The following is a 16600-nucleotide window of genomic DNA, read 5'->3' as shown; positions in this document are numbered from 1 at the left end:
CCCTGACAAGGCACACCTGTGAAGTGAAAACCATTTCAGGTTCACACCAAGGGTTTGCAGCGCTATCAAAAAAGCAAAGGGTGGCTACTTTGAGGAATCTAAAATATAAGACCTATTTAAGAGTTATTTCACACTTTTTTGTTAAGTACATAATTCCATATGTGTTCATTCATAGTTTTGATGCCTTCAGTGAGAATCTACAATGTAAATAGTCATGAAAATCAAGAAAATGCATATAAATACATAATACATAATAGATCTACATAATCTACATAATAGATTGATATCATAGTAGATTTATTTCCAATTGATCAGCTGCAAACACAGCAGTGAAGATCACTTTGGAATCATCGTATAATATTGAATGAAATCAATGAGAATAGAAGCATCTATCGAATAAGGATTAAAGGAAAGAACAGGAGTAAAGCGTCCATGACAACAATTATTTTCAGTTGGCCTCCAAAAGACAGAATGTATCTCCGAGGTCTTCACATGGTGCAAAGGTCACTTAATCTATAATCTATATCCACGGCCTTCCACTTCCAGGATTGCCCTGTTGCCGCCGGAAATTCCGCTGTATGTCCTTTTTTCGACCGTATTTCCGTTACCTAATGCTTCCTTTGTGTTGGTGTTCTAAACTCCGGTGGATTCAAATCTCTGCAGGATGAATCAAGACAGCTAGCTAGACTATCTGTCCAACACAAAACTATATGCACTCCTGTGTAGCTCTCCAGACTAGCAAGGAAAAGAATTATCTGAGGACTCGGTGCTAAAGACAAAGAAAGGCAAGGCAGAGTGAGAGAAGAGTGAGAAAAATGTTCTGTGTAGAGTGACTCAATGACATAAAGGATCACAGTCTCTGCCTTGAAACCAGAATAGTTGGGGTCTCATGGTAGTTGGAATCAGTGTGTTTAAAGCTAATGAGCAACTATTTTATATAAATGAAAGTCTGTTACATTCAAGCCATTGCCAAATGAATTGAGAAAGGACAACAGCAGCGTTCAGCTTTGGAGACAAAGATAATTACCTCTTCTGAAGAGTCCATCATGTATTTTTTATCGTCCGTGTTAGTAACTGTGTCGAGGAGGGGTGGGGGTGCGATCACCCGAAGGCTTGCGTCATGTAGATGCGCCGACAGTGTTGTTGTCATTATTTTCTTTATGGGGGCGACAGAAGCTACGCACTTTAGCTTTATAGGACCAATGTTTAGGCTTTAGGGGAATCTATTAGCAGAAATGGGGTATTCAGTTGGTTGCAATTTGCTACCTCACCACTAGAAACTGATTTTGGTAACCAAGAAATGGTGCAGAAGAGCAGCAGTGATGGTCTGAAGGAGTGGACAGGGTCTATATGCCAGCTGGTGGCCCTGCTGGCACAAACAAGTGTGGGTTTTGACAAGAGAGGGGTCAGCAGAGAATTATATCTGAAGGTTAGAAGAAGAGGATTTTAGTTGTGGTAGAAAGTCGATTCAGCAGCTGAGATAAAGATAGAAGAGTGTCTGAGAGGTCATTCAGCAAGGCTGATGTGTGTAATTTTCTCTCAGCTACCTCAAATCTCAGTTATTCTGTCCATGCGACTTCACACACAAACACGGAGGGATCTGGGGTTTAGTCTAGTGGACCAAGTTAATGAAGTGAGTATAACGCAGCCCTCAAGCGGAACAGGTCACATTGGTTATATCTAATCTTAGTTTTTTAGTAAATGGACCTTACTATATGTGATACCACTGTTTGAAGCCTAGTAGAGAACAGTGATGATGCATATGTTGTAACCATAAAACCCTAACCTAAAGATAATAATGAAATAAAAATACTGGCCTTTCAGACTCTTTTTGATCTCTATGACTCTGATTTACACATTGTGCTTCAACTACCACTCATTTGTGAGACCTTTCCAACTGGATTAATTTGCTGAAAGTTGTTAGCGAGAGGATGCACTCCCTGTTTATGCCCACTGGGTGGCCCACTGGCATAAACACTGAGTGAACATCACTGCACAAGCTCTGTCTGAATCAGAGAAATGACTGATGTGGTTATTATGAGGATGATGAGGTAAGTGTCTTTTAAAAAGGCTGAAGGTTATATAATTGAATCATATGGTAAATTACAATGAGAATCCAACATTTGCTTTGGTCTCGGTTTTGTATTATAATAACCATGAAATCATGCCGTAACTGTGAAAACACATTATTACAATAGCTTTTCTTTTCTTGTATGAAAAAGAGGCTATGAAAGAACAAAAAAAAAAACAATACATACCCACCTGGTGACATCTAATCAACAAGACAACATTAGCATTGTTGTTAATGGGAAGTTGTGGGGTTTAACTGCTTGTGGTTGGGTGAGTGAAAGTGGGAGGTCTAGAGGAGGGAGGGTACAACACCATCATCTGCCTCCACTTACCAGTCTGATGTGCTTCTGGCTCCATCCAACATATCCCACAGCCACAACCACAACCTCTGAATGGAACATCCTGCACAGTCCAGCTCTGCACTGCTTCAAGGGCCATGTTTGATATTTAGCTGATGCTGAAATTTTATTGTTAGTGTATTTTTTTTATTTATTATTCTCTGCTCCCATTTCTGAAGAGGAAACACAAAGAACAGTACTGGCAGGGGAGGAAGGGTGGATTGTTTTTAAAACATCTGCTCTGGTCCACTTGTCTCCCCAGAGCTGAAGTGATGTGGTGGGTCAAAGAGGAAGGCTCCTTTCTGAAGTATATGCTCTGTTTTGTAAGATTCATATGGTAGGAGCTTTTTAAAGGACAACAACTATAGATGTTTTATTCTGTTCACTAATCATAGGAGTATGTTTTAGATGCAGGACAGTAACCAGTTCAAACGTTTTGTACCTGTTTTATCTGTGTTATGCTTTTGGTTAAATCCAACTTGGGATCAAAACCAACTTGGCTTTACATAATGTGGTCTTTTCTATTTGATCTCATTATATCTTATTTGCATTGGAACACTTCCCCGGTCCTCTTTCCAGTGTTTACTCTCAAAATGTCCAACCTTTTCTATTTTAATTTCTTTAAAATGATCAGTTTTGTTATGTGAATATTTCTCAGTCTCTAGGGGTCTGACACTTCTACTCTCTTCCTGTTTCAAGGATTCACAATTTTATTCCACTGCTTCCCTCTTTCTGACACCCTGGATCACAGTGTGAGATACATTTCTAAAATACTCACTGTAACCTGTCTCCCATTGTTCTCGTCTTTCGATTCTGCAGCCCAATTTGACCCACATTAGGAAAAACATCAGCGGTTTAAGGGTCTGTGTGTGAAATCTGGTTGACAGCCAGATAAAATATTTGAAGCCACAAGCCAAATGTTCTGGCTTCATAGGTGGTCTGATTTTGGATGCTGTATAATACTTTTGGTCAGATTAAACCTCTAAAGGAGAAAAACAACATTGACACTAATGTAGCACATTAAAAACTGTGCTTAGTCAGCGTTACCCTATTTCCAGACAGATGCTTGTACAGTTAAGAACTTTTCCTGGTAGCCTACACTTTGATTCAGTGCAACCTGAGGAAAACAACGCAAAACCTGTAGTTTTACACACAGTTAATTTAATCTGCATACTTTATTTTTGTTCGATTTAAACAAAGTATCTAAACCACTTATCCTCTTGTATATTTTTAAGATTTTAAAGTTTCTTTTATAGTTTCACAGAATGGGAAAAACTATTACACTAATATTAAGAGAAGAAGATTGATACCACTCACGTTTGTTAAATATAAGCTTAGCTATACTGCCAGCGGCCGGTTAGCTTAGCACAAAGACTGGAAACAGGGGAAAACAGCTAGCCTGGCTCGGAAGTTTCTGCTGATGGTTGCCTAGCAACTGCTCCCAGCCAAGACACAGCCTGGCACATAGCTACACACAGCAACAATTAGAAAATAAAGACAAGAAAGTAGCTCTTTTTTTTTAATACGAGTTAGTACTTGGTTGGTCGATTACCCTTTTGCTAGCTAGAAGACCTACATCTTGTGACCAGTGCATTTACATACTAATGAGGTCATACTTTTTTAGCTGTACTACATCTTAGAAAAATCAAACCCTGTTGCATCATTAGCTTCCAACTCTATCAAAATGGAACATATACAGATGGTATAATTACACTGATTGACTGACTGATGTTATGTGTTGTTTGCTTGAGCAGAATCAAGCAAAAAGCCCCCCCATGAACTCCAGTCCTCAGAGGAAAGGGAAATGGCAACCATGACAACCATGTTCAATTCACTCTATTATCATATAATTTCCAGATGTAGTACATATAATTCAAGACCTCCCCCTCCTCCTGCTGGACCTGTTGTGTCTGCTCTGTGTTTTGGCTCTAAAAATGTTAAAATATACACACTATTGTGCAATCAAATGTTACTGTTGCTGGGTGATGCACCATGATTACTCCTCACTGCAATATGGCACTTTACCTGAGTCTGTTGAGCTTTAATTGTAACCCATCTCATAATTAAATACAATTTTCAAAGAGTACTATCCCTTCATCATCTCAACCCTGCTAGCCTCCTGTTTTTTTTCCAGCTCCTCCTAACAGGCAATCACACAGCTCTGTGTGCAGCATTGTTATCAGATGTAGCCTACACACATTGTTTTCATTGAGAATGGCAGCAGTATTGGACTGTCAGACCCACAGAAGACAAAACAATTCCCAGAATGCCTGGAGCGCTGCTATTTTCCCCAGTCGGAGTGGCGTGGTTGAATGGTCACAAGCAATCTGCTGTTAGCGGTGTGGCGAGCCGGAGGAGAGCTGTGGCATCCCTACTCACTCCCACCGTCACTGCAGCTCAGAGGGAGGGAAGAACCTTGACAACCTGCCATCATCCTGACCTCACAGGGTCCAAGAGCTAGAATTAACAATATTTTGTTTTCATACTTGAGTTGTAGATAAAAGCAAAACTTGAGTCAAGCGCTCTGTGTTTTTTAGATAAAAAAGTAAAGAAAGAATAGTATTTTCTATTTCAAGGGACTTTTTTTGGGAGCAAAGCACCCACTCCAAGTTCTGTCTCACAAGACTTGTCATGTTTGGTTGTTTCAAGAACAAAGAGGTTTGGCATTAATCATACCAAGCAGCCATTCAACAACTGACTGCATAGAAGATGTTTTAACATATTTCCATCATATGTATTGTCACATTTTATTGAGATAAGGAGTGGTAATATCCATGTTAGTTTATTGTTTAATCAGTCTTTGACTCAGTTGACAATAGAGTAGATTACTTACAGAATCTAAATATATCTCTCAGAAAATAATACTGGGTTTTTGAAAGAGCATGGTATCTTCCTGTAAATCTCTCACATACAATACAGTATATACACATTATTTTGTATTATACATACACTTGCATACACAGTCACAAAAGCATCACATCTGAAAGTGGATTCATCTGGACTTTTGAGGTTTTGTTGTTCAAATAGCTAAAATGCACCTGCATACATTCCACACACGAGAACTTTGAGGGTGTTTTTACACCTGGTCTGCTTCAGCAATTCAACTGAACTCAGTGATTATTGCTCAAATGTCCTCACACTGATGTGAGATTATGGCCCCTCTGAAATAATAAACCAAACTCAGACCTGAGCAGTAATCTGAGTTGGTTGTGATTCTGAGCTCAATTTTCTTTGAATCAATCCGTTTTTGCCAGTTGTGTGCATCGTGCAGTCAGTCCATTTGTGGTGATTGCTAATTATTACCTCTGCCAAGGAGTTGGTTTTAGGTCCTGTGTCTTACAGTACTTAGCAAGATATTTCGGCCGCAAAACGTGTAGGAATACTAATTGGATTTTGGTGTTAAAAGTGAGGCCCTTTGTGTGATTGCAACCAAATTTAGATGGCACATGCACTATCAACTCCAAGCAATCTAGCAAAACCTAATGGTTTTTTCCCTACCGGTGGCGCTGCAGCGACATGATAAAGTTAGATGGTCATAACTCTTATTTAGCTATTCTCCAAAAATCGGCACAGTTGCCATTTACTTTTTGTAGTTTGACGCAAATTCAGAGTCAGACTGAAATTTAAATGGGTTTTTTTTGATCGAAAAAAAAGAAAAAGGTTTGGAGTTTTGTCGAGTGCCTTCTAGTTGGATGTAGTGAACTGTCACATTATCAGAAAATGGGGAAACATTCAATTCTATTCACTATAATTCAAGTGTCACTGTTGGACCTATTGATTAAATAATAGTTTGAGTTTTTGTCCAACAGTATATAGTGCACCAATTTGGGTCTAAAAATGGACGCCACCTTAACAAATGCTGCTTAAATTTCCTCCATCAGACTGTCACAAGCTTTGATTCAAACCACTTATCATCTGACCATGTACTTCTGTTTGCTTTAGCATTAGGACTTTGAACTGAGTTCAAATAATGATTAACTGTGTCACGTTACGTACACATTTTTTTTTTTCATGGGGCAGCACATACTGTAGCACATAATGTAAACACAGCCTCAGTTGAAAATAAACAGTACTTTTCTCTGATTGATTGTAGATACACATAACAAGGGTGGGGCTATGCAGCCAACATTAAAATGTTGGACACTGTTTCATACCTCATTTGCAGACAAAAATATCCATAGTCACGAGATGTTTAAAAAAATACAGTATGTGTGTGTGATATACTACTATAATCTTATAATAACTTCATATATGTATGACAGGCATCGAATCTGAGTTAGTAGATCTGGCAATCCTTTACATTTTACGCTGAAAGCCAAGCACACTGGTGAATGTAGCTCACATCTTGTGTCAAGGCACATCGCAAAATTGTTTATTTGAAGGTGTAAATTAAAACTGTCTACAGATATAAGTGATTAGGATTTATTGATGTCTGGAGGTGGAATATAACAGTGTGCCCACCTTCCATTTCTCTACAAGCGAATGCCCCACCCCGCTGGTGTATCTGTTCACAGGATGATTGATAAACTGGCCCTCCAATTCAGAATGCAAATACAAAAACTAAACTACTGCAGTGATGCAACAGACCTTGTGTAAAAACAAGTTTAAAAAAAATATATTTTTCATTTTATAACTTGGGTTCATCACTATAAGTCTGTTCACTTAAAGTATTAGTAAGTGGCAGCCAAGAAAGCAAAGCAGCCTTACCAATGATGTGCAGATTACCTTATTGGATCTGAGCAGCATTACAGTTCAAAATCTGCAAACACGCTGTTTGCAGGTGCTCGACAGGCGAGTCATTTATAATTTGTGAAGGTTTTGATAGTGCCTCTAGAGTGACCAAGTCAGGCTTCAAATTTCCTCTGGGGAAAAACCTTCCAACCACTCATACAATTTAGGGAATGTACATGCCACATCCTCAGGGCCCTTCACTGACTTTATGTGAGCATAATTCCTGAACAAGTCACATACTGGGCTGAGGCTCAAATTACTGAGCTGATTTTTAATGAGTGGATTTGAACTGCTTATGATTAACAGATAATGTGATTTCAGTAGAGATCACAAGAGGTATACCGGTTATGTCTGAACCCTGAATATAAGCTTTATATAAGCATTTCATGTAGTTCTGTATGAAGTTAAAGTGGTGTGGATGTATATTAATTTATTCTGTGATATTTGTTGTGGAGCTTGACTAGCAAGAATAATCTCTTCACGCCTGCGAGCGTGTCAAAACCTCAGATCTCAATTGATAAAAGTGAATTGAGAACATCTTCATACCAGTACGTCTAGCTACAGGGTAGTACTGGTGTTAAGAAAGAAAACAGCTTTTGAAATTAAGAGACCATTGATATGTACTCTACCTTTAAAATGTGAAGATTATTTACTCTGATCATGAGGAATCACGTTCAACACGTTTAAGTAAAAGGAAAATTCAGCTCTGGAAAGGTAGAACTGACTTCTCAAGTGATCGAGGCCTCTAGTTTGAGGGCAGTAAACACTGATGTTCACTGGCAGCGCAACATGTTTGCAATGTTGACACACAATGCAAGTTCATTAGCTCTGGTGGGTCGCTGATATACCAGCCACCATCCAATAATGCAGGGTTGTAGAGTCTTTTGAAGAAACAAAATAACTTGGCTTCACGTAATAATTAAAGTGTGTGGATTACTGCTTCTGCTTGTCTGATAGGAGAACGCATCATGCATCATTTAGTAATTATTTTTGTTAGGACTTAAATAGTAACATATTGTGACTCACCAGTGAAATTTAGGTGGTCATGCATAGGTCAAACTTGCACACTGCAGAAAATTCATAACACACCTGGGAAGCTGCACCCACTGCAATGGTATAGTGCTTGGGAACTCCTTGCTAACAGGATATTGAGTGTGAAACTCAGAGAAAACACTGTGCTGGGTAGTTATCTGCCGATTGTGCCAATTTACCGCCCTCGAACTAGAAGCTCAAGTGTCTTAGTGGAGAGTTCACTCAGTGACAAAAAAATAACAGCACTTAGTGGTTTTAGCTTGGCGTCTCCTCTCACTGCAGAACTGGAAAGATTAGATCAAATTCTGGAAGGTGACAGGAAATTCCACAGATAGCTACGTCGCTCTTAACACAGTCCAGAGCAGCGAGGGAGCCCACTCAGATACTGGCTCCGTAGGGGGGGGGGAAGATAAGTGCCGGCTACGCCAAGAGGTTGAAAAGAGGGAGTTGGAGGGGCGTAATCTCCCAACGGGGAGATTTCACGTCACCACTTGCTGCACTGTTGAGCGTTCATTAGGGCAGGACTGGTCTCTGCAGTGCAGCCTCCTGAGCAGCCGCTGAAGCTTGTTGGAGAAGTTTTTATTCATCTGCCTATACATGAGAGGCATCGCAAAGCTGCTTGAGAAAGCCAGCAGTTTAGACACACATCTCAAGAAATAATATGTAGGTAAGTAATGTACGTTGCTAGTGTATCCTGGTGCACCAGCTACAGTGTGTACCAACAGGGTCATGTAGTATGGGGTCCACAGTACAAACTGTACACAGACAGAGGCGAGCAGCAGTCTGTGGATAGAAGGGTCCAAGCGAGCAGAGTCCTGGTCCAGAGGTGTAGACTCCTTCCTAATGCGCAAAATGAGCACAAAGGCATAAAGAACCGCCACAGCAGGAACCACGTAGCCGATGAACATCATGATGGCGTCTGCTGCCTCCTTGTTCTGCATTTTGGAGCACTCAACCATCTTAGTGGAGATGTGGTTGCACACATAGAAGAGCAGCGAAGAGAAGCTAGTGAGCACCGCGCCGCCCCAGATAAACCCACACACATGTTTGGTGTTATACACACTGGACATGTATGTACGAGGCAGCGCCCGCTCTATATAGTAGTCCAGACTGAGCAGCGTGGTAGAATACATGATGACCAGAGAGGAGATGTTGAAAAGGATGATCAGGGTGATGTAGACCTCATTGTTGTACTCCCACGCGTGCCAGCGGGTGAAGGTGGAGCTCAGTAGCTCCACGGGCGCCACCAGGTTGAGCACAAGGCCCGCAATGGCCATGTTGACGAAATAAACATCCGGCATGGTCATAGACACCTTGTTAGAGAGGTTGACCACGACCAGCAGCACATTGTAGCACAGCCCCAACGGGAAGCACACCAGGAGGTAGATGATGGAGAAGACTGACAGGATGAGGCCAAAGTCCTGGCAGAGCCGGAAGTCCACGCTGGTGTCCGTCTCATTGTAAACCATGCATTGCCACATCGCTGGGCTCTGACACAGGTCCAGTCTCTCAACAGGTCGACTGCAGACAGAGAGTTAGGGAGGCAGAAGTTAGTTACACAACCATAGGCGTGAATTACAGGGGGGATGTGGGGGTTACAAATCAAATATAGATAGAACTAATGGTAATTTCATTTAATTTAAAGTTGAAAAATCGTTTGTGGATCAGAATCAGAATCAGAAACAGCTTTATTGGCCAGGTTTGCGCAATCAAACAAGGAATTTGACTCCGGTTAATCTTTGCTCTCAAAGTGCAACACTCACTTAACATTTATAAAACAGAATAAAAAACAGAAGGACAGTGAGACATATATAAAATAAAACAGTAAAAATACTGTTAAGTACACAGTATAACAATACAATAGAATTTAGAATGTGATCACTAGGCCGTTTCATTGTTCATTTCGGTGTGTAAGAACAATGAAATACGTTCAGAACATTGTACGGTGTATATTATCATTGTTTTAGGAACATGTGAAAAAAGAGAAATTGAAGCAACACCACAATTGCAAAATCACATCATCGTCATTTTTGTGAGCTTATGTGAACATTTTTGAGAAAGTCCGTCCCCCCCCCCCCGGAAACCACATTCAGTCGTTCTTGTTTCCATGAGCAAAATTCAGCCCTCTGTTATTGGTTTCTGTGCCGACTAGGGGAGCAAACCTTGACACAAAAACACGTCAGCCACGGCACAGCTATTATGCCCTGGGTAACACTATTAATTTCACTTCACTGCATCTGACTGGCTGAATACAAACGCCTCACAATGTTTCATTTGCTAGCTCAGCTTCAAAACCCACTATTTCTCCTCTTTGAGAGCCACACTGGGGAGAGCTAGTGTTTAACGCTTTGTGCTTTTCACATGGTCAAGCAACCAGATAAAGAAAAACACTTTTCTAGCCTGACACTTCACAGACTGCTTTGGTTGTACTGTTCTGAGTAAAGCTCATGCACCTTCTGTTGACTGGGGGTTGGGCACGTGATGATGGGTAAATTTATAAAGAGTGAAATGTGAAGCAGGCTCTAGCGAAAGGGTCAGCGAGGATCGAGTTGCGGGGTTGGAGTTCAGGGCAAGGTCAAAGAAAATGACCATGTGCATGTCTGGAGTGTTTGGGCTAAAGCTTGACAGGGCTGCAAGTTTTGAAAAAGCTTATGTAATGCTGCCTTGCATAATTAACACAGGTCATTTTAAATAAATTATTCAAACAGCTTTGGTCAAGGAAATGGAAGATCATAAGACTATCGCAGGATTGCAGTGATAAATCAACCAAGTTCACTGTATTGCATTTCCTCAGTGACAATTTGGCAGTTATGTTCCCACGCCTTTGGCTTCACTTCCAAAACTGCTTTGCAAAAGGATGATTCTCTGAAGGGCAAATAAACTTAAAAATAAAAACAGAGATGTGCTAATCTGGTCAGAATTTTCTGGAAACCTCTTCCTTGAAAATACTGTGGAACAAAGCGCAGGAAGTCAGTTTTGTTTTCAGGAGGATGAGTAACGATGCCAGTAAAGGAGAAACATTCTTCCGTTCACTTACGTAACACCACTACAGAGGGGCTGTTTTGGCCCTAAGCCTCAGACACAGACGGATATACACACAAGGGCTCAGTCCCTCCTCTATACTACTCCAATTGGCTGTAATAAGACTATAGTGGAGGCTGGAGCTCAGAGCTGGACTGGACCAGAATCAGGATCAGGAGGAAGAAAGTGTAGCGTTACTCTTTAAAAAACAACCGTCTTCACCAAGACAGGAGCAATGGACAGACCTCTTGTAAACATGCTCTCTATAAGCAGCTAGGTGACTCATTTACTAAAACAGGCCTTGCCACAAGTACAAAATGAGCTATGGTCCTGTCCCCTGCATTATGTGCTTGTCTCTGAATGTGTTGTAGATTGGAAGAAGTTTGTGTACCCTTCACTCCTTCAACAACCTGTGATCACTTCAGTAGAAAATTACTTTTAAGAGAATTTTTAAAGAGAGCACACACTGCATTGTGGCTGGCTGTCCCCATTCATTAGCACCTGCTGTGTACAGACATTTCAGCCACCCTTTCATTATCACATTGGCTTACACTACTGCTTCCGAGAGCTGCAGGGTTCCTACAATTCTGCATAAATGGCTTTGTGATGCACTAGTGTTTGATTACTTTAACAGTTTGTTTCCAAATACTTTGTTTCCTGTTACTCTATAGACAGTATTAGCCTAGTATTTGACACATGGCCTTGACAATGACAAAACAATGATGAAGTACAGATGAAAACTAACTCCATGGCATTGATAATGCGTAGTGGACTAAAAAGGTAAACAGTGGAAACTTTAGAATTCCCTGTGTTTACCTACTGAAAGTGACAGAAATGTGTTAGTATGTTAACACATTTTATTTCATGCTAAACCATCATGCCCTTTTTTTCCTTTTTCTTTTCAAATCATTCCCCAGGATTTCACTCTTTTAAAGATAGGCCAAACCAATTAAAGCATAGTTACCACACAATATAGTTGTGACACATGAATAGAGAAGAAAATGCTATTACAATATTAGGGAGCAATTAGTCTCCTCTGCATTTCCTCCAAGTCACTGCAAAAAAAGAAAACCCATTGGGTTGCTATAGCCCATACTAAAAAATATTTTAAATCATGGTTTTCATATTAAACTTGTGAACAACCACTGCTAGCTTTGCACTGTCTGCATAAATTCATTCTAGGCAACCTCTACTTGTGTTGTCATTGCACTTTAATTCTGCACATTTTGCCAGCAGCCCATGATAATGAAATCTCTAGTTTTCCACTCCGCTGAGGGGACAAATGGGCGAGGTGAAAGAAAAATGTCATCTCCTACTCATATCGTATGAGCTATGTTTGTTTGAATTCAGAGTAACCAAGACCATTTCAATTTAAAACCCATGTCAGAATCTCCAGAGTGAAGTTCAGAGATGCGATGTTCACATAAGCAAAACAACAGGCACTATATGCTGTTGTTATTAGAGCATGTGTACTACCTGAGGTATATGAAGTTAGGGGTAGTTCTCTCTTTTTAAGGCAATATTTATGCAGTGATTTAGGCCACGTCCACACGTACCGAAACAATCTTTTTTTCCCAGTCTTCCCTGGCATCGTTTCTAGAATAGTTGTGTCCAAACGGGTCCATTTGTAAATGACTCAACACGCTACTTCATATTCCAGGCCTATAGGTGGTGCTGTTTCTGCTACAGAAATTCACCAAAAACGGAGAAGAAGAGGCGGAGCATGCGCATAAAGCTTGAGCTCTGTATACAAACAGACAGTAGAAGAAGAAACCAAACACAAGAAGAAGACGACGAAAATGGCTAGTGCAAGGAAACCAGAATCGTTTGCGTGGACCGATAGTGAATTGTTGTTGTCGCGGGATAAGAGGTCGAAGGCTAGAGGTTGAGGGGTGTGGCGATGACATCATCGATACGCAAGTATGCGGCTTCGCCGTCCAAACAAAGACGCAAGGGCGGCGTTTTCGAATTTTTTCACCCTGGGACCAGGTTTAAAAAAAAGTGCGTCTTCAGGCAGTGCGTTTACAGGATTCGTTTGGACGATTGGCCAAAACGATGCAAAACATGTGCGTTTAAATACCAAAAAGCGTTTCTGTGTGGATGGCCCCTTAGGTATGAAAGTATCCATGCAAGTATGTGAGAAGAAAACTGGGAGATAGATGTCTTCTGCTACCTGCTTCCTGTAAAGGTGTCATATGTAAAATGACATGGCTAAGTAAGAATAGCCTAAGCTGTTGTCAGAGTTCTTTCACGTCTTTGACTGCAGCTGTAGACTTGGTTAAGCCCTGTCTGAACTTTTTGCCTATACTTCATGTCAAAAGTGGTTAAGTTAAATATTCCCAGAGGGGCAGGCCGTGCTTTAGCATGCTTCAGCCCCACCAAACACAATCTCGTAAGAGTGACGCACACGTGCTTGACGTCTCAGCACATTAAAGCCAGATCTTGCAGGCTGATGGGAGTAGTGTGACATACTGGTCCCACACCCCTCATATATCCTAACTGGAATTTACAGGCTCTTCTCAGAAAGTACTGAGTGAAGTCACATGATTGGCCACTTGTGTATGCAGCAGCATGCAGCAGAACAACAACAGAAATACTACAGGAGAAGAAAACAAGATTACATGACTCACATTTCTCGGCACACACATGCTGTGACTGTGCAACGATGTCAGAGTTGCAACACAGTGATATCCGATTCACAATTAATAGTCACATTTTAGGTACTTGTCTACAGAACCAAACTACTTACAACACCAGAGGACATTACGATGTAAATGGTTCATTAAGAAGTCTTTTCTGGTTCCAGTGCGTTTCTCAGGCACCTTTTATATTTGGTATTCAGCCCATTAACTGAGAGTATTAATGATAAATCTCACTTCAGGTGAATGCTAATGCTGCATAACATTTTGCAAATTAAAATGACTAAGCTCTCAGGGGTGATTAAAATACTTGCCATCAACTCCATTTCTGTGGGAGGGTTTTATATAATTTCAGAACATTTTCCCCAAATCATCATCAGTCCCACTCCCAACAGAATTAGTTCACACCGCTGGAATTTTCTCGTAGGGAAGATGACTTGTTTTTGAATGGATTCCTCACAAACTACATTGTACTGTATACAGGTCAATTATCTAGCTGCCTATCATCCTTCTTGTATATCTGTTAAGCTACAAATCTGGACGTGTTAGTTACAGAAAAACTAAAAGCTCCAAAATGTTGATTTCATTGACTCTGCACAGAGGGTGTTGATCAAGATCAGACCCCCCCCCCCCCGAAAAACAGTATTGCCTCTTATCAAGTTCTTGTGTAAGAGACTCCGGTCAAGCACAAGTCACAGACAGTCAAGGCAATTTCTTCAGCGTCTTTTCTGGAACAACTGTGACAGGTATCAACAAAGTCACAGTTCAATGGTCAGCACAAAGCAGGCTTACTGCCATTAAGCCGTGGCACACATCCCATGTCCCCTTTGGTCACATGGATGAAGTTGACAACAACAAGTGCAAAGCCTAAATCTCAAGAAGCATTTAATTTGGTGAGCGGTATCTTGGCAGAACTATACTTTGTCAGAAAGTAGCATTCATACAGTCTCCTTGTTGCTGGCCATAATAAGTGGTACATAATTAGTAACCAAAGTAAACATCTGGTTATTAAATAGGGGCTTTAAAAGATGATCAAAAGTCTTGATACCATTTATCACAACAAAGAGAATATATTAATGTGCCTGTGTGGAAAATCTAACATTGGTATTATTCTTTGAGCAGTTTATGAATGATTAAACTTCACAGACCTAAACATAAAAAAAATAGTAATTATTCATTGATGGCCTGGGATTTAGTAGATTTACTGATCCAGTAAGAAAGGCTGCCTTCTTCTTGCAGTCTGCTAGTTATAAACATCGCATATGCTTAATTAACAGACTCACCATGACATCCGATTAGCTCTAGGTCCCAATGGCAGATGTCATGTCAACAAGACATAGGTTATTCATATAAAGAGCAATCTACCACAGCTTTAAAACTACACTTTTTATTGCCAGTGAAGGGGCTTTGAACTTCAGAGACATGATTAAACTGATAACAACTTTTCCCCCCAGCACCTGAGAAAGCTGATCCCGTGAGAAACATCTTCAGGTGTTGTTTTTCAAATATAAACGCGTCGTTAAAACGGTGGAGGTACTAACAGCTGAACAAGGGGAAGAAAAAAAACCCTAGCCTATCGTAGTCTCTATTTATTTTAGCGGACATGTCTCTCAATCACACTTGACTGCACAGATCAAAGCGTGGATAGCTGTCACGGCTTTACAATTATTCTAACGTTACCGATTCTGCGGCTATTGTTGCCACAGACACTTAATCTCGCATCTAGCCATCTTCAATGGGGCAAATTCACTTGTATACCACTGTAACGATTACAATTCAAGGCAACCGCATCTCATTAGTGGGTCGAAATGATAAAAAAAAATAGAGTAAAACTCACCAGAAACGTATAGATTTGGCTGGGTGACAAACCTACGGAGGCATTGGGTTTGGATGTAGCATTTTCACTGGCATTTCTCAGTCGTTTCATTTCACCAACACACGCAGTATAATCACTTCGGTGAAGAAAACAGCAAAAAGAACGGTTTAACTGCGTTACAGTGGAGAACTCATCTATCAACTTTTCGTACGAGGCTTGTTCTGAAAAGGGGCTGTCCGTTGCAGACTTTACTACTGCTGAAGTGCTGCTGAGCCCTACAGTGTGTACACACGTGACCCTCCCCCACTGTCTCCCGGCTCTAGGTCGCGAGGCCCGAATGGCTGTTCTCTGCTCTGATTGGACAGGAGGCAGGGAGGTGGGGCGCGATGGAGACCGAGAGGGAACTGTCTATGGGGGGAACACACACACACACACACACACACACACAAAAGCTACAGGTTCATCAATATTGAACAATTTTATTTAAACAATGGTTACTAAGTAAACACAGGTATCAATGTCATTTCCTAAGTGGTGAGTTTAAATGGTGTAGTGCTGTGACGTTTAGTTTGTTTTAGTGTTTCTCCATAATTTTGTGTTTCCCTAGTCTATATCCTTGACCTTCCACTTACGGGATGCGAAATTACGAATTACGAATCCCACTATGGCCACGCCAAGACCCGCCCTACGAAGCAGCTTGATTGGTTGGGGTTAGGCATTTCACCTTGAGTGGTTAATTAAGGGATAATCACCGAGAGGCAGGGCAATAAACAGTTTGATATGCCCAGTTTGTGGACGACTTACCGCCTGAGACCACGAAGTCGAGGGCGGTAACCTTCCACAAGCCTCAGGCGGTAACCTTCCACAAGCCGGGGCATATCAAACTGTTTATTGCAATGCCTTGAGGTGATTATCCGGTTTATTCTACTTCTTGCTTGCCAACATAATAAAAC

General features: G+C 40.9%; 1 protein-coding gene across 1 annotated transcript; it reads right to left on the bottom strand.

Annotated features, from left to right (window-relative positions):
• Positions 1-5141: 5141 nt before the first annotated feature.
• gpr146 (G protein-coupled receptor 146) lies at positions 5142-15915 on the bottom strand. Its single transcript, XM_078269698.1, has 2 exons — positions 15669-15915; positions 5142-9692 (listed from the first exon to the last, which is right to left on the bottom strand). Exon 2 carries the CDS (start codon positions 9650-9652, stop codon positions 8651-8653), a length of 1002 nt encoding a protein of 333 aa, XP_078125824.1. The 5' UTR covers positions 9653-9692; positions 15669-15915; the 3' UTR covers positions 5142-8650.
• Positions 15916-16600: the final 685 nt, after the last annotated feature.

This window comes from Sander vitreus, chromosome 15 (assembly GCF_031162955.1).
Source record: "Sander vitreus isolate 19-12246 chromosome 15, sanVit1, whole genome shotgun sequence".
In the NCBI taxonomy this organism is placed as follows: Eukaryota; Metazoa; Chordata; class Actinopteri; order Perciformes; family Percidae; genus Sander; species Sander vitreus.
This window is presented reverse-complemented; position numbering and strand designations above follow the sequence as displayed.

Excerpts from the sequence above, each read along its gene's own strand:
- gpr146 (XM_078269698.1), bottom strand. The coding sequence starts at position 9,652 with ATGTGGCAATGCATGGTTTACAATGAGACGGACACCAGCGTGGACTTC.